This window comes from Ovis canadensis, chromosome 1, assembly GCF_042477335.2.
Source record: "Ovis canadensis isolate MfBH-ARS-UI-01 breed Bighorn chromosome 1, ARS-UI_OviCan_v2, whole genome shotgun sequence".
In the NCBI taxonomy this organism is placed as follows: domain Eukaryota; kingdom Metazoa; phylum Chordata; class Mammalia; order Artiodactyla; family Bovidae; genus Ovis; species Ovis canadensis.
Window position 1 is genome coordinate 258,271,500 of NC_091245.1, and position 24,722 is coordinate 258,296,221.

General features: G+C 37.2%; 1 protein-coding gene across 2 annotated transcripts in view; it reads left to right on the top strand.

Annotated features, from left to right (window-relative positions):
- Positions 1–24,722, top strand: part of RYK (receptor like tyrosine kinase) — a 111,754-nt gene that overhangs the window by 62,346 nt on the left and 24,686 nt on the right. For both annotated transcript variants that reach the window (XM_069565361.1, XM_069565358.1), the window contains exons 10-13: positions 7,767–7,836; positions 15,227–15,359; positions 16,251–16,360; positions 16,523–16,682. In XM_069565361.1, coding sequence (XP_069421462.1) covers positions 7,767–7,836; positions 15,227–15,359; positions 16,251–16,360; positions 16,523–16,682 — 473 coding nt within the window. The remainder of the gene's footprint in view (positions 1–7,766; positions 7,837–15,226; positions 15,360–16,250; positions 16,361–16,522; positions 16,683–24,722) is intronic.

A 24,722-nucleotide genomic window follows, 5' to 3' on the forward strand; every position in this document is an offset into this window, starting at 1 on the left:
AAAGTATGAAGGGCTTATGTTTATCATTTCTAAAAAGTTGGATTGTACTAATCTAACCAAAAAAATCTTAGGAAGTTACTTTCTTTTAATTTAGCAAAGTTGTTTAAGGATGCTACAAGCACAAATTTATACTTTTCTTTTCTAAACAAATGATTTAACTTACTGCGTTCAATATTTATTCATTCACTTCTCCTAACCGTAAAACACTATTAAAAATGGATATTTAAGTTTGGTCCCACTAGGTTTTCTGACTAGTGTTGAAGGATACTTTATCTATTACTCTTTGTAAATGTAAAATTTGAGCCCTAATTTTAATAACATCTGTCTTTTGTTACACTTTCTCCACTTTTTAAAGGAAACATTTCCCCTTAATTCTAATATTTCTTCTGAGGTTTGTAAATATTCTATGGATAATTGAGAACTGAACTAATATTAATTTGTTCTGAATAAATGTAGAATTAACTAAAGAGGTTTCTATACAGAATTGGGTTGATTTAGGATTGGAATAGGGGAGAAAAGGAAATAATAGTGATAAGAAAACACAATGCAGATACTGGGACTGTTTCATAAGATAAGATTTCTCTGTCTGTATACATTTGCATTGTAGTCACTTGCTTGTTTCTGTATCTTACCACTGTAATTATAATGTTCTCTCTGAGTTATACGGAAACCAGAGAAGGCACAGTGAGTCCTTAGCCAGGATACAGTCATGGTTTGTGTGGGAAACACGGAGGAAGTGTACTGACCACAGTATTTGCTTTAAAATTGTTAGATAGCTCCACGTGATTGTCTCTGAGATTTATTCTCTTGGAATGTTATTTTTATTTTTTAATTGAAGCCACATAGAGCTGACAGAGTTCTCTGACAAATCTGTGTGCTTTGTTACATGCTGTGCAGTTAGAAGTACAGATTAAAATACAAAAATAAGTTTTTAAAAGATCAGTGACCTTTCCTTTAGGCAGAAGCACAAAATTGGAGTTTGGCTTCTTAAAAAGTTCATAATTTTTCACAGAAACTTAATGGATATGCTAATATAAATTTCCAGAGATTGAAATTAGGAATCTGAATTTCACACATTGAATATTGTGAAATTGAATTCCATAAAATAAATGAATGAATTTGAGGTTATTGGTATTAAGTTCTTATTTTCTTTTGTAACTTCTAATTTTTTACAAACTAGAAATAAGTAGGCTTTTAAAAAATCATTTTGTTCTTTCTTGAACCTTTTAGAATATAAATTATTGTATAGTATTCTTTTCAAATACATACATTTTGAGTTAGACCTTTCAGGATTTAAAATTAAAAGGCTAGGGCCAAACTGGGTAAAGAATCCAGGAAAATGATTTTTCCTTACTAAATGTATAAAATTATTTCCCCCTAAAGTTTTCTTAGCTCATTATCCAGCGCAAGTGTCCCTTGCTTAATAGAACATGCTTATCAAAGTTAAGAACTTGAAAAATTATGCAAAACATGACATTGTGAAATTACTTCTTATTTTGCTTGGATCTCTGTACTAGCTGGCAGGAAGGTAAACTCTTACCAATTAGGTGCAGACTTCCAACTATTACTAGTTTTAAATTCTAAAAAATTCCTTCCAGCCCGCAAATACTAGTAGTTCTGACCATAATTTGATTAAAAATTGTTTATATTACAGAAAGAATAAAAAAGACATATCCTGCCATTTACTGAATGATCCTAAATTTTAAACAGTTTCTAAACCACTAAAATTTATTTCAACAGACATTGGGGTAAAGTGATTTTTCCAAAGTAGCAAGTGTTTCAAGTCCTAGGGTTTGTGTCTATGCATTTTTTATTCCTACAAAAGTTTTAAGTGAAGCCATCTGGAGTGATTCCATGGGTTAGTCTTGGAAGTAAGTGAAATTAATAATTTCTCAGCTTTGACAGCTCCACTTTTAAGGAATGAGTATGTAATCATGGTGCTTGTGTTTAGTGGTCTGGATTTTATTGATGGTTCAACATTTTCCTAGGTAGGACTGGAAGCTGGATGTTGGCTTTTCCAATCTTTGTGTCTTCTCCCTCCTACTGCATTGATTATAAGATATGTAAATTATTATTACTATTTTTTTTTTACTATTGACATACATTATTGGTTTCTTTGAAAGTATTTTTAAAGATATACTCGTGGCTTTGTTTTTGATATCTAAAAACCATTTTAAAAAATTAAAATTCATTTTCAGTTCATTTCCAAGGCAAACTATTCAGTATCACAGTAATCCAAGTCTATGCCCCAACCAGTAACGCTGAAGAAGCTGAACGGTTCTATGAAGACCTACAAGACCTTTTAGAACTAACACCCCCAAAAGATGTCCTTTTCATTATAGGGGACTGGAATGCAAAAGTAGAAAGTCAAGAAACACCTGGAGTAACAGGCAAATATGGCCTTGGAATACAGAATGAAGCAAGGCAAAGACTAATAAGAGTTTTGCCAAGAAAATGCACTGGTCATAGCAAACACCCTCTTCCAACAACACAAGAGAAGACTCTACACATGGACATCACCAGATGGTCAACACCGAAATCAGATTGATTATATTCTGTGCAGCCAAAGATGGAAAAGCTCTATACGTCAACAATAACAAGACTGGGAGCTGACTGTGGCTCAGATCATGAACTCCTTATTACCAAATTCAGACTGAAATTCAAGAAAACAGGGAAAACCGCTAGACCATTCAGGTATGACCTCAATCAAATCCCTTATGATTATACAGTGGAAGTGAGAAATAGATTTAAGGGCCTAGATCTGATAGATAGAGTGCCTGATGAACTATGGAATGAGGTTCGGTGACATTGTACAGGAGACAGGGATCAAGACCATCTCCATGGAAAAGAAATGCAAAAAAGCAAATTGGTTGCCTGGGGAGGCCTTACAAATAGCTGTGAAAAGAAGAGAAGCGAAAAGCAAAGGAGAAAAGGAAAGATATAAGCATCTGAAGGCAGAATTCCAAAGAATAGCAAGAGATAAGAAAGCCTTCTTCAGTGATCAATGCAAAGAAATAGAGGAAAACAAGAGAATGGGAAAGACTAGAGATCTCTTCAAGAAAATTAGAGATACCAAGGGAACATTTCATGCAAAGATGGGCTCGATCAAGGACAGAAATGGTATGGACCTAACAGAAGCAGAAGATATTAAGAAGAGATGGCAAGAATACACAGAAGAACTGTACAAAAAGGATCTTCACGACCCAGATAATCACAATGGTGTGATCAGTCATCTAGAGCCAGACATCCTGGAATGTGAAGTCAAGTGGGCCTTAGAAAGCATCACTACGAACAAAGCTAGTGGAGGTGACGGAATTCCAGTTGAGCTATTACAAATCCTGAAAGATGATGCTGTGAAAGTGCTGCACTCAACATGCCAGCAAATTTGGAAAACTTGGCAGTGGCCACAGGACTGGAAAAGGTCAGTTTTCATTCCAATCCCAAAGAAAGGTAATGCCAAAGAATGCTCAAACTACCACACAATTGCACTCATCTCACATGCTAGTAAAGTAATGCTCAAAATTCTCCAAGCCAGGCTTAAGCAATACGTGAACCATGAACTCCCTGATGTTCAAGCTGGTTTTACAAAAGGCAGAGGAACCAGAGATCAAATTGCCAACATCTGCTGGATCATGGAAAAAGCAGGAGAGTTCCAGAAAAACATCTATTTCTGCTTTATTGACTATGCCAAAGCCTTTGACTGTGTGGATCACAATCAACTGTGGAAAATTCTTTAAGAGATGGGAATACCAGACCACCTGACCTACTTCTTGAGAAATCTATATGCAAGTCAGGAAGCAATAGTGAGAACTGGACATGGAACAACAGACTGGTTCCAAATAGGAAAAGGAGTACATCAAGGCTGTATATTGTCACCCTGCTTATTTAACTTCTATGCAGAGTACATCATGAGAAACGCTGGACTGGAAGAAGCACAAGCCGGAATCAAGATTGCCGGGAGAAATATCAATAACCTCAGATATGCAGATGACAGCACCCTTATGGCAGAAAGTGAAGAGGAACTAAAAAGCCTCTTGATGAAAGTAAAAGAGGAGAGTGAAAAAGTTGGCTTAAAGCTCAACATTCAGAAAATGAAGATCATGGCATCCGGTCCCATCACTCCATGGGAAATAGATGGAAAAACAGTGGAAACAGTGTCAGACTGTATTTTCTTGGGCTCCAAAATCACTGCAGTTGGTGACTGCACCATGAAATTAAAAGACGCTTACTCCTTGGAAGGAAAGTTATGACCAACCTAGATAGCATATTCAAAAGCAGAGACATTACCTTCCCGACTAAGGTCCATCTAGTCAAGGCTGTGGTTTTTCCATTAGTCATGTATGGATGTGAGAGTTGGACTGTGAAGAAGGCTGAGCACCGAAGAATTGATGCTTTTGAACTGTGGTATTGGAGAAGACTCTTGAGAGTCCCTTGGACTGCAAGGAGATCCAACTAGTCCATTCTGAAGGAGATCAACCCTGGGATTTCTTTGGAAGGAATGATGCTAAAGCTGAAACTCCAGTACTTTGGCCACCTCATGCGAAGAATTGACTCATTAGAAAAGACTCTGATGCTGGGAGGGATTGGGGGCAGGTGGAGAAGGGGACGACCGAGGATGAGATGGCTGGATGGCATCACCGACTCAATGGACATGAGTCTGAGTGAACTCCGGGAGTTGGTAATGGACAGGGAGGCCTGGTGTGCTGCGATTCATGGGGTCGCAAAGAGTCAGACACGACTGAGCGACTGAACTGAACTCGACTGAACTGAACTGAATGAAAATATACTATTCACTTAATGGAAGTGTTCTTTTCAAACAGGAAAGAATATCCTCTGTTTTATTAAGATAATGGAACCCTTATAGATTTGTACAAATATTTGATGGTTTTTGATTTAATTCATTTGAAGGTGTAGACTAAAGATATTAATAAACTGCGTTATCATGTTTTATTTCAAAAACATTGAATTAAAAGCCAATTTTAGTCTGTTTGTTACCTGGAGAGAAAACCATGAGTTCAGAAGCTAAAAATAAAATGGAATAATCCTACTGATTTTGACTAGTATATGAAAATTATATCTTTTTTACTAATGTAGTGGTACTCCTTTTTGTTTGTTTAGCTACATAGAGGTAAGAAGGAAACAATAAAAGGCACCACCGTCTCCTGTGGTCATTCTTCTCTAGTTGTATGTTTGTAAAGTTAGAAAATTTAAATGGGACAGGAAAGTACAAAATGCAGCTCTCCTACCTCTAAAAGTAGCCACCCTAAACAGTTTCTTATGACTCTTTACCAGTAAGAAGAAAAACATCCAAATATATCTAATTTTCAAAAACCATTTTAAAAAATAATTTTTATTGGAGTATAGTTGACTCACAGTGTTGTGTTAGTTTCTGCTGTGTAGCAGAGTGAATTAGTTATACATACACATACGTCCACTGTTTTAGATTCTTTTCCCATATATGTAGGGCATTACACAGTACCGATTTGAGTTCCCTGTGCTATACAGTAAGTTTTTGTTGGTTATTTTATATATAGTAGTATGTGTAAGTCAGTCTCCTGGTTTATCCCTCTTTCCCCCCTTAGTAACCATAAGTTTGTTTTCTACATCTTTGACTCTATTTCTGTTTTGTAAAGAGGTTTATTTGTATGCTTTTTTTAGACTCCGCATATGCCCTGTCTGACTTAATTCACTCAGTGTGACCGTCTCAGGTCCACCTTTATTGCTGCAGATGGTGTGATTTGATACTTGTTTATGGCTGAGTAATATCCCATGTATATATGTACCATATCTTCTTTATCCATTCCTCTGTTGATGGACATCCAAACAGATTTGATTTTGAAATATATCTGATCACATAAACACAGTTTTTTTACCTTGCTTTTAAAATTTAATGTATCTTTTCAATACTCCTGTGTCAGTGCATATAACTCTGATTTTTTAAATTAAGATATCTGCATAATGTTCTTGCATGCTAAAATTTAACTAGGTCTGTGTTGATGGGCACTTTGGTTTTTGGTTGTTTTGAGTTTTTTGCTGTTACAGTTGAACAGTATTCTTGTTAAGTTATGTATAGATGAGTTTTTGTGAGTAGACTTTAGCAGTGGGATTAATGATGGTATGTGGTATATGTATTTAAAAATTTTGTTGGATGTTGCTTCCTCTACCTACCCAAGATGCTGTTCATGAGCCTGTTTACACTGTTGCCCAATCTGGCAGGTAGCTGACTTTTTTGTCTCTTCCAACCTTAAGAGGAAAATGGCATCTCGTAGTTTAATTTGCCGGTGACTCAGACGGTAAAGGCAACCCACTCTAGTATTCTTGCCTGGAGAATCCCAAGGACGGGGGAGCCTGGTGGGCTGCTGTCTATGGGGTCGCACAAAGTCGGACACGACTGAAGTGACTTAGCAAAGTAAAGAATCCCCCTGCAATGCAGGAGACCCAGGTTTGATCCCTAGGTTGGGCAGATCCCCTGGAGAAGGGAATGGCTACCCACTCCCTTGAGAATTCTTGCCTTGAAAAGTTCCATGGACAGAGGAGCCTGGCGGGCTACAGTCTGTGGGATCACAAAGAGTCAGACACAGCTGAGCGACTTTCACAGTTTAATTTGCATTTCTTTATTTAAGAATGAGGCAGAAAACCCTTTTTTAATTTTGCTGGTTCTTTATGTTTCTTTTTAAAATAAACTGTTTATATCCTTTGCCTCTTTTTCAAATTTTTTTCCCTGTTGTATGAGCTCTAAGCGGCAGGGTAGGGTGGGGGGAGTTGGTCCTTTATATGCCTTACGTGTTGCAGATATTTATCCAGCCTATTACTTTCTCTACTTTGTCATTTCAACTTTATGTAGTCAAACTCATCCTTACTGGCGTTTGTAAATATTGACCTTGTCAGTGAGATTCTATGTACTACAGTAGAATTTTAGGCTAGACCTGTTTAGATTTACCTGAAACTTTTAATGAAAATTTACCATATAGTCTGTTATTCAGTCACTAAGTCACGTCTGACTTTTTGTGACCCCGTGGACTATAGCGCACCAGGCTCCTCTGTGTACCACACTGTCTCCTGGAGTTGACTCAAATTCATCTTGATCAAAATTCCAGCAGGTTTTTCTCATAGAAATAGAAAAACTGATGCTAAAATTAATGTGGAAATGTTAAAGATAAAAAGCCAGAATAATCTTGAAAGAGCACATATTTGGAGAATTTATACTTGATTTTCAGATATACTAGAAAACTACAGTAATCAAGAAAGTGTTATATAGACTAAAGATCGATGAAACAGATTCAGTTCAGTTCAGTCGCTCTGTTGTGTGTGACACTCTGCAACACCATGAAATGCAGCACGACAGGCTTCCCTGTCCTTCATTATCTCCCAGAGTTTGCTGAAACTCATGTCCATTGGGTCAGTGATGCCATCCAACCATCTCATCCTCTTTAGCCCCCTTCTTCTCTTGCCTTTAATCTTTCCCAGCATCAGGGTCTTTTCCAGTTAGTCAGCTCTTCATATCAGGTGGCCAAAGTATTGGAGCTTCAGCTTCAGCAACAGTACTTCCAGTGATTATTCAGAGTTAATTTCCTTTAGGATTGACTGTTTTGATCTCCAGCCCAAGAGACTCTCAAGAGTCCTCTTCAGCACCATAATTCAAAAGCATCAATTCTTTGGCTCTCAGCCTTCTTTGAGATAGTTCCTTACTAATATCAGAAAATATTGGTGTCATAAGTATAATATCATCATACTATATATGACAATACTTTTTTCTTTATATACAGATCAAGCTTCTGAAATTCAGGTGACAATGATGCTCACCGAAAGTTGTAAGCTCCGAGGTCTTCATCACAGGTAAGAGCAGAAACCACTCAGCATTTAAGTGTTTACACTTGGTAACATAGTATGCTATGTTTTTTAAAAATGTTATAGTGTGTTCTTAATTGAAAGTCTTTTTGGAATAGCTTAATTTTTTTCTTGAATATAAAAATGAAATGCATGCTCATTGCAAAAAATTTAAAACATAATAAAATGTAAAGAAGAGTGTATAAGCTCACATCTAGGCAATTATAGCTGAGCTTTCAGGAAAGGGCTAATATTTATGTGTTTATTTCCCTTTAAAAAGTAGGATAATGATATACATATGCTAAAAAAATATTTGTTAGGAAATTTTGCACATCTAGAGCAGGGGTCCCCAGGCCTGTTAGGAACTGGGCTGCACGATAGGAAGTGAATGGCGGGTGATCTAGCAAAGCTTCATCTCCCGCTCCCCTTTGCTTAGTTTACCACCTGAATCCCCTCGCCCCCGCCACATCTGTGGATAAATTGTCTTCCACAAATCCAGTCCCTGGTGCCACACAGGTTGGGGACCTCCAATGTAGAGTACCAAAGACCAGAATAGAAACACCAATAAGCCCACAGCTTAAATTCATTGATAATTTACATTTTGCCGTTTGTGCTGTGCATGTCTGTATCATTCATTTATTTAGATAGATACAGATAGATAGGTATTTGTGATTGTGGAAATATTTTAAACTAAATTGGATATCTCAGCACTTTTAATGCATTTCTAGCATGCAGTTTTCCAAAATGTTGAGAATATTTTCCTACAAAATCACAATACTATTATCTTTAATAAGGTTAGCATCCTTCTTGTTATAGCAAAATAATGTATTTAACTTTTCATGTAAGTAACTAGATTCGTATCCATATTTTAAAAGACTACTTGCAGTTCATTAAATGGTACATCAAATTTTATTTAACCAGTCTCTTATCATTAGTTTTCAGTATGATTTTTTTAAAGATACATATAGTTCTATTATATGAAGAAAAATTTTTAAAAGCTTGATAGCAGTCCTTTTCCAGAGCTATAACAAGATATTCTAACTTCTGAGCCAAAAGGGGCATAATTGTAGTATCACATTATGTAGCGGTATCAGTGTTTGGGCAACGTGTTTGTTGTTGTTGTAAAGCATTGTACAGTCAGTTTAATTTGTGTGCCTACTGGAAATTTGGTCACTTATGTTTGAAAAATGGGAGGGTGACCATCCTTATTGGAAGATATTTATAGACTTCTACGAAAAAATAAAGTAATATGTGCAAAAGGTATTATACATTGTAATTTCTGTGTACTTTGAGCAGTTACTTGAGTTCTGCAAAAAAATGTGCAGTTTTATTTTTGAATTTTATTTATACTTCAGTTCATATTCAAAAGAATTTGAGGATGTAAAAAGGCAGCTATAGTAAGATAAAAAAAATGGTAATGAAAACGAAACTGAGTTTTTTGGCATTGTGATGCTGGAAAAGCCAACAATAAGGAGACAAAGCAACTCTTAGCTTCTGGGCAAGCAAGGCTGAAGGAAGTATTACAATTTGTTATATCTCAGTATTAGAAGAGAAGGAAATGTACATGTTTCCTGGCGGAGAAAAGATTTTCTGGCTTCATACTCTGAGACAGATGTCTCATTAGGTTTATCATATATTTGGGACATTGATTAAGTTAATGAACATTGAAAATAAAGCAGCCAGAGACTTTTGAAAAAAATTGACCACACAGTAATGAGGGGCTAAAAATGTCCTTTTGAAGGATTAAAGTCATGTACCTTTAAGAATATGACCTTCCATTGGCCTGATTCACTGATTTAATCCAAGAATAGAACTCATTTGAAGAGGAATGGATAGATAACTCAATCCTTAGATTATATTTTCTGAAAAAAGCTACATTTTATTTCCTCTGAGTAACAAGATAAGAACTGGGTAATGATGAACTGGGAAGTGTTCTTGTTGACAGTGTTGGGAGTACTTTATTTATCATGCTGACCCTTGGGGGAAGAACCAAAATGTTAAATACTAGTGTATAATATTAACCTAATACTTAGGTGCTTAGCTAGTATTCTTACTCTGATGAAAGATCTGCACCACATCAGCACAAAAGTGGGTGGCAGGGATAAAAATAGACAAAGCCAGAATTTTCTCATGAAGCAGTTTCATATCCATGGTAGCCCAAAGGTGCTCTGGCTGACAAATGTTCACAGCAAGCATTTGTAGCATTTTCTCAGGCAGCTTTAAGCTGGATTTTCCAGAATCCAACTAGGATGAATTAGTAGCCACAAGATACCCTTTGGAGAAGGAAATGGCACCCCATTCCAGTATTCTTGCCTGGAGAATCCTGTGGACGGAGGAGCCTGGTGGGCTGCTGTTTATGGGGTCACACAAGAGTCGGACATGACTGAAGCGACTTAGCAAGATACGCTTAGATGGTGGAATGGGATGACTTAGTGAATTAGGGTTATTTGTTACTGCACGTTCAGTGATTAGGGGCAGTCTTCTAAAGATAGGTTATGGTTTGATCCTGATTAATTGTTCCTTCCAGTCATAAAGTGATACCAGGACTCCTAGGTTTTAAATTAGCAAAATACATTGTTAATATGTAGAACGTATATGGTTCTTTCTACTCATGGTAGGAATTTATTTCATTTATAAGGGGACTAGGGTCTACAATACATTTCTTTTTGACTCCTGATGTCTAGACTATAAGAAAATTAGAGATACCAAGGGAACATTTCATGCAAAGATGGGCACCATAAAGGACAGAAATGTCATGGATCTAACAGAAGCAGAAGATATTAAGAAGAGGTGGCAAGAATACACAGAAGAACTGTATAAAAAAGATCTTCATGACCCAGATAACCACGATGGTGTGATCACTCACCTAGAGCCAGACATCTTGGAATGTGAAGTCGAATGCTGAGAAGACTCAGCAGTGGCCGCAGGACTGGAAAAGGTCAATTTTCATTCCAATCACAAAGAAGGGCAATGCCAAATAATGTTCAAACTACCGCACAATTGCACTCATCTCACACGCTAGCAAAGTGATGCTCAAAATTCTCCAAGCCAGTCATCAACAGTACATGAACTGTGAAGTTCCAGATGTTCAGGCTGGATTTAGAAAAGACAGAGGAACCAGAGATCAAATTGCCAAGATCCATTGGATCATCAAAAAAGCAAGAGAGTTACAGAAAAACATCTACTTCATTGATTACACCAAAGCCTTTGTGTAGATCACAACAAACTTGGGAAAATTCTTCAAGAGATGGGAATACCAGACCACCTGACCTACCTCCTGAGAAATCTGTATGCAGGTCAAGAAGCAACAGTTAGAACCAGACAATGGACTGGTTCCACATAGGAAAAGGAGTACGTCAAGGCTGTATATTGTCACCCTGCTTATTTAACTTATACTCAGAGTACATCATGTGAAATACTGGGCTGGATGAAGCACAAGCTGGAATCAGGATTTCTGGGAGAAATATCTATAATCTCAGATATGCAGATGACAGCACCCTTATGGCAGAAAGTGAAGAAGAAATGAAGAGCCTCTTGATGAAAATGAAAGAGAAGAGTGAAAAAGCTGGCTTGAAACTCAACATTCAGAAAACTAAGATCATAGCATCTGGTCCCATCACTCCATGGCAAATAGGTGGTGAAACAATGGAAACAGTGACAGACTTTATTTTCTTGGGCTCCAGAATCACTGCAGATGGTGACTGCAACCATGAAATTAAAAGACTTGCTCCTTGGGAGAAGCTGTGACCAACCTAGACAGCATATTAAAAAGCAGAGCCATTACCTTGCTGACAAAGGTCTGTCTAGCAAAGCTATGGTTTTTCCAGCAGTCATGTATGGATATGAGAGTTGGACTGTAAAGAAAGCTGAGCACTGAAAAACTGTTGCTTTTGAACTATGCTGTTGTAGAAGACTCTTGAGAGTCCCTTGGACTGTAAGAAGATCAAACTAGTTGATCCTAAAGGAAATCAGTCCTGAGTATTCATTGGAAGGATGCTGAGGCTGAAGCTCCAATATTTTGGCCACCTGATGTGAAGAACTGACTTATTGAAAAAGACCCTGATGCTGGGAAAGATTGAAGGCAGGAGGAGACGGGGACGACAGAGGATGAGATGGTTGGATGGCAACACCGACTTGATGAACATAAGTTTGAGCACTCCAGGAGTTGCTGATGGACAGGGAATCTTGGTGTGCTGCAGTCCATAGGGTTGCAAAGAGTCGGACACAACTGAGCGACTGAACTGAGCTGTCTGGACTGCTCATGGCTATGTTCATGCATTTGTTTATTCATTGTTTTGTTCTCCTTTATTAAGTGCCCATTTTACACTTGGAATGCTGCCAAGCATGAGGGTTAAAAATCAGATAATGATCTTTAGTAATCAGATTATAGAATTTATCAAGCAAACTCAATATACTCAGCCACAAATGACGCCTGGTTTCTGATTGTACCCTTTTTAAAAAAACTAGGTTTGGTATGTAATTCATGTTTACTTTATTTTTTACCTTCTATGATTAAGAGTTGTAAAGGACTGAAATATTTTAGAGCATTTTGAAATTCTGTTCATTCCTTTTTCCAGTGGAATTTTTGAGAATAATTTTTATTGTAAGTTAAAATAGCTGTATAAATAAAAGATAGCTATCAGTTTACTTAAATTCCATTAGGACTGCTTCATAAAAAGTACTTGAACTATTTTTCTTGTGGTTTGACTGTCCATAGGCCCAAGAGTGCCTGATGGTAGGCACTTTGCTGAATGCCTCGTGGCTCTCACTCTGTAGGCCCACTCGGCAAGATGGAGAATTGTACTAGTTCTTGTCTCGACTCCCCCCAGAACCTACCTTTCCTTTATACACCTGCTTCTGCTCCCATCTACTCTTTTTATAGATCCCAGACCTTCCTCTTTATCATCTTTCCCTTTATAAACTGGGCAAAATGAAGAGCAGCCATCTGTTCTTTGAAACATTTTTGTGCAGCTTGTTATTTCTCCTGGAGGGCTTTTAAATTAAGGGTAAATGCTTTGATCTCATCCAGCAAACTTACTGTGCTTGAGTCAGAGTCCTTTAACTCTGCTCAGTGAATTTCAGTCATTAAGAAAGGAGCAGAAAAATAATTTTGAAAGTTTAATAGATTGGACAGCTCTTTCACATACCTCTGAAGTCATAGTAGGTTCACTTAAACCTGAGTTCACACCTGTTCATCATTTTTTCCACTTTTATTGAGAAATAATTGACATATCACTGTATTAAGTTTCAAACATACAGCATGATGGTTTGATTTATATATATTGTGAAATGATTACTGCAGTACATTCAGCTAACATTGTCTTCTTATATAGATACAATAAAAGGGAAAGAATAAAGGAAAAAAGTTTCCTCCTTGTGATGAGAGCTCTTAGGTTTACTCTCAACCACTTTCCTGTACATTCTACAGCAGTGTTAGCTGTAGTCATCAGGTTGGCTCAGAGGGTAGAGTGTCTGCCTGCAATGCAGGAGACCTGGGTTCAATCACTGGGTTGGGAAGATCCCCTGGAGAAGGAAATGGCAACCCACTCCAGTATTCTTGCCTGGAGAATCCCATGGACAGAGGAGCCTGGCGGGCTACAGTCCATGGGGTCGCAAAGAGTCGGACATGACTGAGCGACTTCACTTCCGTACTTATAATGAGAAGTCTGTACCTTTTGATCACCTCCCTCCAATCCTCCTGCTGCAGTCATTTTAGGATGTATGGGACTTGGTGTGAAAAGCAGCTCTGTCTTGCTCCCCTGGTAGGGAATATCCAATGATCGAGGGGAAAACAGGGTTTTAGAATCAGTTGAAGACTTGGCTTTTTCCTTCATGTGCTTGCTGTTGTTCTTGGCAGATACCCTTATCACTTACTCCTGCATGGATTACCTCCCCTGTGAAGTGGAACTAATCATCGCTGCCACTCCCAGGCTGTAATACAAGCAAGAAGCCTTACAGAGAGGTTACCACATACAAATGTACTGATCTAGTCCTCATTTTCCTGGCTCTACAGGATCAGTGCTTTCCATCTTAGTAGCTCCTGCACAGCAGAAGGGGGGCCCATAGCTTTCACTTGTGCACTGTTAGGCCAAAATTGTGTGACTGTGGTTTTGATAAATATATACTCAATTGAAACAACGTAGCAAATACAGAAAAGCAAGGTAGGAATGATCTAAAGTCCCATAACTCAGACAACAACTCTGGCACATTTTTGTGTAGAGTTTTACTATTCTTCTACTATACTTGTAATTATCCTGCAAATGTGTGAATTTTGTATCTTGTTTTCCTATAATGTAAGCTTTTACTCATATTCTCATAGCATCTCTTTGTGACTGTTTGTTTTGTATACTAGCCTATTATTTGGCTGTACTTTCTTACTTTTGGACAATCATGTTGTTTGCAACTTTTTACTAATAATCCTGCATTAACTATCCTTGTTCATATAGCTTTATGTTAAATAATGTTTCCTTATTAATATGCTTAGAGGCAATTTTCTAAGTTAAGGAGAAGTGTTTTTAAGGTTGTTGTTTGGTGTTATTTTTTAGATATTTATTAAATGCTTATTTCTTTGGCACAGAATACAAAGCATTGGGTATTTTAAAAAGTTCACTTTAGTTTTTGCCATCTAGGAATTTTCAGCTTAGTGGGGGAAATGAGGTATTAATAATTATGTAAAAAGTTATATAACTTTGGGAAAAATTATTTCCAGTACCAGTGGAAGAGATGTCACTAGGCAGAGGATGTATGTATTTATGTCTGCCCTGGAGATTTTAAAAGGAACAATTTTTTTTTTTTTTTAATTACATGCTTGGCTTTTTGCATATCACAGTAACTTTTTATGGTTGGGGGTGTCCCTGTGTTAGAGGTGTGGAAACTAAGGCCAAGAAAGATGGTCACCCAGACAGTAAATGGTAAATTTAGGATTTAGAAATCTCATGTGAACTGCTAAGAACTCTTTGGCTTTGTGAGATAGTTTCAGGCTCTTGATTATCATATTCTTTTCTGTAGGCTGCATTGGGGCCCTTTTTTTTAAAAGTGTTGATAATGAACCAAGTAAGCTATTATCATATGCTCATCATCAAGTCATCTTTTGGTCTCTCTGATTACCCTTTAGAGTAACGATTTAGTGTGGCTAGAGTAGTATTTTAGAAGAATCTAGTCCACAGGAAACAGCTTTTGAGTTTTTTCCCTATCAAGAAAGTGGATACTTGGGAAGCATTAAAGTCTATTCTAAAAGAGCTTTATAATTTTACATTTTAAATGGTTATGTGTTTTCAAATAAGTTTGAGAATTTCTTGTTTTCTTTTAGGTTACCTTTATTTTACTACTTTTAATTAAAAATAGCCCCCTGAAGTTTCAGATTTCACTTGTTTTCTCCTGATTTCTTATTATTTTATAGAAATCTTCTTCCTATTACCAATGTGTGTATAGAAGAAGGAGAAAAGCCCATGGTGATATTGCCTTACATGAATTGGGGGAATCTTAAATTGTTTTTACGGCAGTGCAAATTAGTAGAGGCCAATAATCCGCAGGTGAGAAAAATTTGCCCAAATACCAATTATTTGCCAGTAGCTTCTAAATAATATCTTTGAAAGTAGATGTTAACATTCTTGAATACAAACTGTTTAGAAGTCTGCAAAAAGAAACTCACACTGAACCAGAAGGTGTTGCTAACCTGTTGATTTAGAGGAAGATGGTTTGTGATTCCTGTCTTGAGGCTGGTGCTGAAGGTTTTCCCTTTGTAGCCATGTGTGTTATTCATAACCACCTCAGACCCTCTGTAACACCATCTCAGTCATTTTCCTGATAATTCTTTGAAGGTACTTGCACTAGATCTTTCTTCTAGAAATGAAAATAGACCTTACAGAGGTTGTACTCCCCCCAAAAAACTGGTGATAGCCAGAAGTATACATTGTGGGGAATAATTTGATAACCAGGATTTCCAACAAGTTGTTGGAGGCTGTGTCCATCAGCATCATGTGGAGGAAAATTTCATTCCTTACGGGCACACTGGCTTCAGAGAGCACATCAGAGTTAGCTGTAAACTTGCATTCATTTGAAAATGGTCCCTAGGGGATAACCTCCTATAAAATAACAAGTTATTTAATTATAAACATTAGAAATATTACCTGAGAATTCAGCATTCATTGATCAGATGTTTATTGAGCCACTGTTGTATATTCTGGATGTTGGTGTGATATGCCTAACAGATGAGAAATAGTAAACTAAATGGTCAACAGTAAGGACTATGGTGGATATAAGTATAAGCTATGGAAACATACTCTTAGTCAAGAAATAGCTTTTTAAAACTCAATGTGCAGGTATAAAGTATTTGGGGATAGAGTAAGATGTGGGATAAAATAAACAACTACCATCAGTGTTTTTGTGCTAACCACAAGCATTGTCATTTTCTGTTACCTCAGGCAATTTCTCAACAAGACCTGGTCCACATGGCTATTCAGATTGCCTGTGGAATGAGCTATCTGGCCAGAAGGGAAGTCATCCACAAAGACCTGGCTGCTAGGAACTGCGTGTAGGTGCCATGACTTGTCACTGTGGTTTGATGTTTAGCGCTCCCTAGATTTGGGGTTCTCTCGAGGAGTCAGTGGGGATTGTGTTGTATTTAAGAGTGACTGTGTTCCTTATTTTTTTCAACATGCTGATTGTATTTGATGTTCATGTCTTTCCTTTTCAGCATTGATGACACACTTCAAGTTAAGATCACAGACAATGCCCTCTCTAGAGACTTGTTCCCCATGGACTATCATTGTTTGGGAGACAATGAAAACAGGCCGGTTAGGTGGATGGCTCTTGAAAGTCTGGTTAATAATGAGTTCTCCAGCGCTAGTGATGTGGTAAGTGCTGAGACGCCCGTATAGCAACAAAATGTGGAAGAGGCTCCAAACACGTTTAGAGTGTTTTCCACTTTTTAAAATCTAGTATCTGTTCCCCCAAATTTTTTATTCAGAAAGCAAGTGTAGTTAGCTCCCTGTCAGCTGATTTGTGGAGACGAGCTGTGACCCAAACTGTGGGACCATCACTGTGTATAATCTCATTCCATCCTCAGAATAACCTGTGAGAGAGAGATAGACACCATCCCAGTTTTAAAGGTAATGATATTGAAGATAGGCTATTTAAGTCTCAGAGTGACCAAGTGGCTGTCAGATAGTAAAGATTTATTGTTTTCTTTTTTTTTTTTCCAAATGACCTCTTCCAGGTTTTATGGCCTGTATAATTTATAATTCCCCAGATGTCATTCTCTTCCCTCTTGTCAGTGTCTAGGGGGTTCTACTCATTCAAGGAGATCATATAGTGGGATCCTTTAAATTTAGTGATGTATAGTTTCAGAAGCCACATTTATTGTTGTGTATTTTGCAGCTATTTTAATTGTTTTTAATTTCTGTCACGTTTTAGTTGGATTTGGAAAATTGTTTTTCTGTGTCTTGTTCACTGCACTTTATTATTATAGCTGAATGTTTAGAGATTGGGTAAAACTTCTGCTTACAAGTCCCCTGTATCAACCAGGATATGTTAGTGTTGCATGTAAAATTTTGTAGGGTAATTAGCTTCAAAGTTTCAGCTGTAAAAATCAGACTTACCATATCATTGTATCCTGGGTCTCAGCGATTTGTTTAGGGTTACCCTTTTACTAAGTTTGTGTTGTTTAAGGACTTCTCATTTAATACACACTTTCTCAGTGTATTAGTGTCCTGTGACTGCTGTTGTTATACCCTTGGTGGTAAAACAGCAGAGATTTATTCTTTCACTACTGAATTCTGGAAGTCACAGGTTTGAAATTAGGGTGTGGGGAGGATCATACTCCCTCCAGAGCTGCTAAGGTAGAAACTTTCCTTGCCTCTTCCAGCTTCTGGTGGCTGTTGGCATTCCTTGCCTTGTGGTTGCATCTCTCTGCTCCATGTTTTCATATCGTCTATGCTCCATGTGCTTGTCTCTCAAAACTCCCTCTGCCTCTCTTACAGTGATATGTATGATTGCATTTAGGACTCACCTCAAAATCCAGAAGTTGCTACTCTCAAGGTCCTTAATTTAATCACATCTTTTGTCATATAAGGTGATATTTATAGGTTTCAGGGATTAGAATGTGAACATATCTTTGTTGCCACCATTCAATCCACCCCTCAGTAATTGAAGTTATTTAATATTTCCTTGTTGAGGGCAGGTATTCCAGTTTAAAACCTTTGAAATGAGAATGATTTATTTGGGGAAAAACCCTCTCTTGTTATTATAATCTTTTACTTAAAGTTTGTTTTTTCTTTGTCAGAAGTTAGGTTGGCTATTTGATATATTGTGCCTTCCTGCAAAGCAAGCGTCTTGATAAAATGTACTCACTTGATGTGAATGAACAATTTACATATGTACTTTTTAAAGTTTTTTTTTTTTTTCTGTAAATGAAGGTCTTCCATTATGCATATCTACAAAATACTTTTTTAACTTAATTTAAAGTCAGCTACTCTCTGGAAAAAAAAAGTAAAACAACTTATCTGACACTTGTCAGATGGGCAGAGTAAATATGGATGATGGGGACTTCCCTGGTTGTCCAGTGGCTAAGACTCTGTGCTCCCAATGCAGGGGCCCAGTTTCGATCCCTGGTCAGGGAGCTAGATCCCACATGTTGAAAACAGTTTGCAGGCTACAACTCAAGATCCCGCATGATGCAACTAAGACCCAGTGCAGCCAAATAAAAATAAATATTAGAAAAAAATATGGATGATGATAAGAAGGATGTTTTATTCTTCATGGAGCAGCTGCAAAGGTTAATAGTGGATAGAAACTAGCTTCATGTTGCCGCAGTCTTTCCCAGCCAGAGGCGTGAGTTCTGCTGGAGAATGGGTGGAAGTGGGAGAAATAAATGCTGATTCTTAGATACTAAGCCCTGAGGGTTCAGCTTGTATGCAGTGGGGAACAAGGTCTAGTCTGTTCTTCCAGAGCTGTGATAATAAAACTTCTCTAACATTAATGTCACAAAGTTAAAATCCCAAGTAAAGCAGTACAGATACACGAAACAGCTTACATGACTCCATAGTTACATAAAGAGAACCTGGACTTCTTTGCAGGGAAGGAGGGGTCGCTTTCTTGTTTTTTATGTTTGTGTTTCTCAAATGATATTTTTAAAAAGGAAGGCAGAATCTAGGCCAGCACGCAGCTGCTGTGTTGAATGACAGTAAGGACCAGTTATATGCAAGTACCTGTTCTTCAGGTTGCCAAACCTGTGTTCAGAAATTCTGCATAGTAGATGAAATACCAGTTTCTACACTAAGCAAAACTTTTCATGGGGGCGAAAACTGAATTTAACTTTGGTGTTAGAACATAATTCTAAAACATAATATCGGTTGAATTAGAGCTGTGTAGTTTTCAAATTCACCTCTGTAGTAATAAAGCCTACATATGAACACTTTTAAATGTAGAAAAGTAAAAGAAACTTTCCTTACATTTTCTTTGAAAATATCATTCCATAGTTGATTTGAAAGATTAATTCATTCATCTCTTTTGGATGTTAATATTCTTTTCAGTGGTTGATTTTGAAATTTTATGATTTTATTACTCACTGAAATGTAGCATAGTTGCCTTAGCAGACATGAGGTGGCAGTCATGGTGAACTCAAAACTAGTCTAACAGGCAGGAAACCCAAAGATATTTCTGAGATTACAGTCTTCATGAATGCCATGTAGCTTCAAGAGATTGGGGATTGTTTGATTATTGGAAAAATTTTCAGAGGGGTGTGCATGATGGTACTGTTTGCTTGCACAATGAAAACCCCCAGATATGCCTGCTTAACTTAATGTATCTGCTTATTTCTGTGTAAGTATTCCATTGTATATTTAAACTGTATTAGGAAAATTTTTAAGGAGATATTTTTAGTAACACTTAATCGCATATGTCACAGGAACTCCAGAGTAAAAATTGGATGATACACTTCAACTAATGAGGTTTCACTTAATAATACATTTCTAACCAATATGATCTACATCTCTTCAGCTTGATACACTGTGCTGTATTAACTGGCGAAGTCCATGTGGAGCATACATTGCTTAGTTAAGCAAATATTTCAAAATCATAGTTAGGATCAGTTATTCTTACTGTTATGATATTTTACAAATTTTACAAGAGTTCATATATGAGAACTTGCCTTCCATCAAGATAGAGTCATACCAAATACCCTGTTACTTAATCACTTGATGGCTTTATTTTTAAAAATCACCACAGTCTCACTGGTAAGAAGCTTAACAGGAAAATTACTTTAAAATCATCTCTACTTTTAGTATGCTTTAGCATAAACTTGAAATATCTGTGTGACCCAAGTTCTTCGGAGCAGTATGATAGTGAGCATACCTGTCAATTTACATTTAACATGGTCAGATCCTAAAAGGTTCAGATTTTTCTTCTTTAGATTCTTATAATGTCACTTCTTTTAAGATAGATGTATTTTTCCCTTAAGTATCTTTTGTCTTGGATAATTGAGATTGAAAGGAATGGAAATACCTTTCTGTGTCCTATGACTCTAATGGGACTTATTTAGTGTAAAAATCTAGCCTTTCAGTTTTGTGAGATTGAATATTTTTTGAATTCTTATATTAAAGCACGTGTTAAATTGCCTTTTAACTTTGGTATTGAAAATGTATAATCATGTATTCTGATCCCACTTTTCCTTTATGGATGGAGTTGATTGTTTTTTTTTTTAATTTTGAAATTTTTTAATTTTATATTGGCATATAGCTGTTTAATAATGTTGTGATAGTTTCAGGTGGACAGCAAAAGGACTCAGCCAGACATATACATGTGTCCATTCTCCTGGAGCTGGGATTTTAAAAAACTATATTTAACAGTCTACTTTTGGGCTATAAAACTTCATTCAGAGTCATAAGTAATGTAACGTCCCTTCCCACCAGAATATCTATGCGTGTAAAATACCTGTTTTAGCTATTACATTTAATGTAACATTTAACAAATGATATTACTGCCTTGGAAGGGACATTTTCTCTGCCCTTTAAAAGACCGTTAATATTTTTGCATTCCTTTATATTTAAAAATTCTCCTTGGAAATACGTTAATGTTTTCCATCTTAAAAATAATACATTGCATTTCTGGCTTGTGTTTTAACAGTTTTTACTGGAAGGATTCAATATTTCACTATGTCGACATTCTTATAATGTTAATATAAGCTTTTAACTGTTGAACGTAGGAAATATGCACAATTAGATTTGACTAGTTATAAATCTCTAATATTATTCTAAGATATGATGTCATCCTAACCATTCTTAAGAATTTCTGGATATTGTTTTTATTCTGTTTTCATCAGATGTGGTACTGCCATAGTTTTTTTTTTTTTTTTTTGGTGACTTGCTTTTCCTTTATTTGAGAACAGATTTTTTGATTTATATCTTCTTTGAATTATTTAGCTAATTTTAGTAGCTAACATAATTCTGCTAACAGGCTACCTTCTATTAAGAGACAAATGCAAGCAGGAATGCACAATTAAGAGTTTTTCATGCTAGTTTTCTTGTCTTTGTGGTGTTACATAGTGTTTAAAAAGCATTTTCTTGGGAAAAACAAATCAAGGAAATGATTTCCATGCTGGTCTTATCAGTGTAGTTTGTGGCAATGAGGAGGTCCTTTAAGGTATTTGAACAGTTTTTAGGGTGCAGGGCATATGAAAAGTGGGCTTCCCTGGTGGCTCAGATGGTAAAGAATCTGCCTGCAATACGAGAGACCTGACTTTGATCCCTGGGTTTGGAAGATTGTCTGGAGAAGGGAATGGCAACCCACTCCAGTATTTTCGCCAGGAAAGTCCCATGGCCAGAGGAGCCTGGCAGACTATAGTCCATGGGGTTGCAAAGAGTCGGACATTACTGAGTGGCTAACACTTTGTATTCATTGACATTATTTTTTTTGTGAATATTAGAGATTATTTCCAGAAGAAGGAGAGAAATCTGTAAGTTATCCAGATATTCTGTTTGATGTAGAGTGCTTCTTAAATTACTCCTATTTGCCCAGTGCCATGGAAAGTCACTGCCACAATCCTGAACAGACTAAAGCAGGAGAAACTCATGTTCGTAATATGCCCAGGAAGAGTGGTCTTCTGAACTGCTGTGATACTGTGGTATCAGAGAGAGCGCTGTAGTTTTCAGAGAAGGCTTATTATTTCTAAAAGAACAGAAAACGTTCCATTTTATGCTATTCCCTCCTTATTAATTTTTGAATAATACTTAAGAGTCCCATTACTTATTTTGTTTCCATTATGGTTGACATTTTATACATCAGCAATCTTACAGATGTACTTTTTATTTATTTTTGGTTGCACTGGATCTTCGTTGCTTTGCACAGGTTTTCTTTAGTTGCAGAGAGTAGGGGCCATTCTCTGGTCACACTGGGTAAGCATCTCACTGAGGTGGCTTTCCTTGTCGCAGAGCATAGGCTCTAGGCTTTAGCAGTGGCAGCACATGGGCTCAGTAGCTGTGGGCACGGGCTTGGTTGCTCTGTGGCATGTGAAATCTTTCCAAACCAGGGATGGAACCTGTGTCCTCTGCATTGGCAGGTGGAGTCCTAACCACTGTACCACCAGAGAAATCCTGGACTTACTATTTAAATATTAAATTTATATTAAGATGGATTGGCTAAAAGATGTTAGGAAAAAGCTGCAGAAATGAAAGATCATTGAGACATTAGGAAATAAGGATTTAAAATTTAATATTAACATTAAGAAATATGTTGTTTAGTTTTATGAAATAGACCTAGTATTTCCTGAGAATGAGGAATAAGTGGATTTACCTTGGGAACAATTAACATAGTCTCAGAGTGACCGTTTCTTGTCTTGTGATCAAGTAGTTGCCCTCAATACATTTTCTGTGTTTGGCTCTCCTTGAGACTAAATTTGATCTGGTCATACCTGAATGGTTTAGTGGTTTCCCCCACTTTCTTCAATTTAAGGCTGAATTTGGCAATAAGGAGTTCATGATCTGAGCCACAGTCAGCTCCCGGTCTTGTTTTTGCTGACTGTATAGAGCTTCTCCATCTTTGGCTGAAAAGAATATAATCAATCTGATTTCGATGTTGGCCATCTGGTGATGTCCATATGTAGAGTATTCTCTTGTGTTGTTGGAAGAGGGTGTTTGCTATGACCAGTGTGTTCTCTTGGCAAAACTCTGTTAGCCTTTGCCCTGCTTCGTTCTGTACTCCAGGGCTGAATTTGCCTGTTACTCCAGGTGTTTCCTGACTTCCTACTTTTGCTTTCCAGTCCCCTGTAATGAAAAGGACATCTTTTTTGGGTGTTAGTTCTAAAAGGTTTTGTAGGTCTTCATAGAATCATTCAACTTCAGCTTCTTCAGCGTTACTGGTTGGGGCATAGACTTGGATTACTGTGATATGGAATGGTTTGCCTTGGAAACGAACAGAGCTCATTCTGTCATTTTTGAGATTGCATCCAAATACTGCATTTCAGACTCTTTTGTTGACTATAATGGCTTCTCCATTTCTTCTAAGGGATTCCTGTCCGCAGTAGTAGATATAATGGTCATCTGAGTTAAATTCACCCATTCCAGTCCATTTTAGTTTGCTGATTCCTAGAATTTCAACGTTCACCCTTGCCATCTTCTGTTTGACCACTTCCAATTTGCCTTGATTCATGGACCTAACATTCCAGGTTCCTATGCAATATTGCTCTTACAGCATTGGCCCTTGCTTCTATTACCAGTCACATCCACAATCGGGTGTTGTTTTTGCTTTGGCACCATCCCTTCTTTCTTAAGTTATTTCTCCACTGATCCATTCAGTGGATTTCTCCACTAAATCCATTAAGTTATTTCTCTACTAAACCATTCAGGTATGACCTAAATCAAATCCCGTATGATTATACAGTAGAAGTGAGAAATAGATTTAAAGAACTAGACCTGATAGATGGAGTGCCTGATGAACTATGGACAGAGGTTCATGATATTGTACAGGAGACAGGAATCAAAACCATCCCCAGGAAAAAGAAATACAAAAAAAGCAAAATGGCTGTCTGAGGAGGCCTTACAAATAGCTGTGAAAAGAAGAGAAGCGAAAAACAAAGGAGAAAAGGAAAGATATATCCATTTGAATGCAGAGTTCCAAAGAATAGCAAGGAGAGATAAGAAGGCCTGTCTCAGCAATCAGTATAAAGAAATAGAAGAAAACAATAGAATGGGAAAGACTAGATCTCTCTTCAAGAAAATTAGAGCTACCAGGGGAACATTTCATGCAAAGATGGGCACAATAAAGGACAGAAATGATATGGACCTAACAGAAGCAGAAGATATTAAGAAGAGGTGGCAAGAATACACAGAAGAACTATACAAAAAAGATCTTCACAACCCAGTTAATCACGATGGTGTGATCACTCACCTAGAGCCAGGCATCTTGGAATGTGAAGTCAAGTGGGCCTTAGGAAGCATCACTACAAACAAAGCTAGTGGAGGTGATGGAATTCCAGTAGAGCTATTTCAAATCCTGAAAGATGATGCTGTGAAAGTGCTGCACTCAATATGCCAGCAAGTTTGGAAAACTTGGCAGTGGTCACAGGACTGGAAAAGGTCAGTTTTCATTCCAGTCCCAAAGAAAGGCAATGCAATAGAATGCTCAAACTACCGCACAGTTGCACTCATCTCACATGCTAGTAAAGTAATGCTCAAAATTCTCCAAGCCAGGGTTCAGCAATACGTGAACCGTGAACTTCCAGATGTTCAAGCTGGTTTTAGAAAAGGCAGTGGAACCAGAGACCAAATTGCCAACATCTGCTGGATCATGGAAAAAGCAAGAGAGTTCCAGAAAAACATCTATTTCTGCTTTATTGACTATGCTAAAGCCTTTGACTGTGTGGATCACAATCAACTGTGGAAAATTCTGAAAGAGATGGGAAT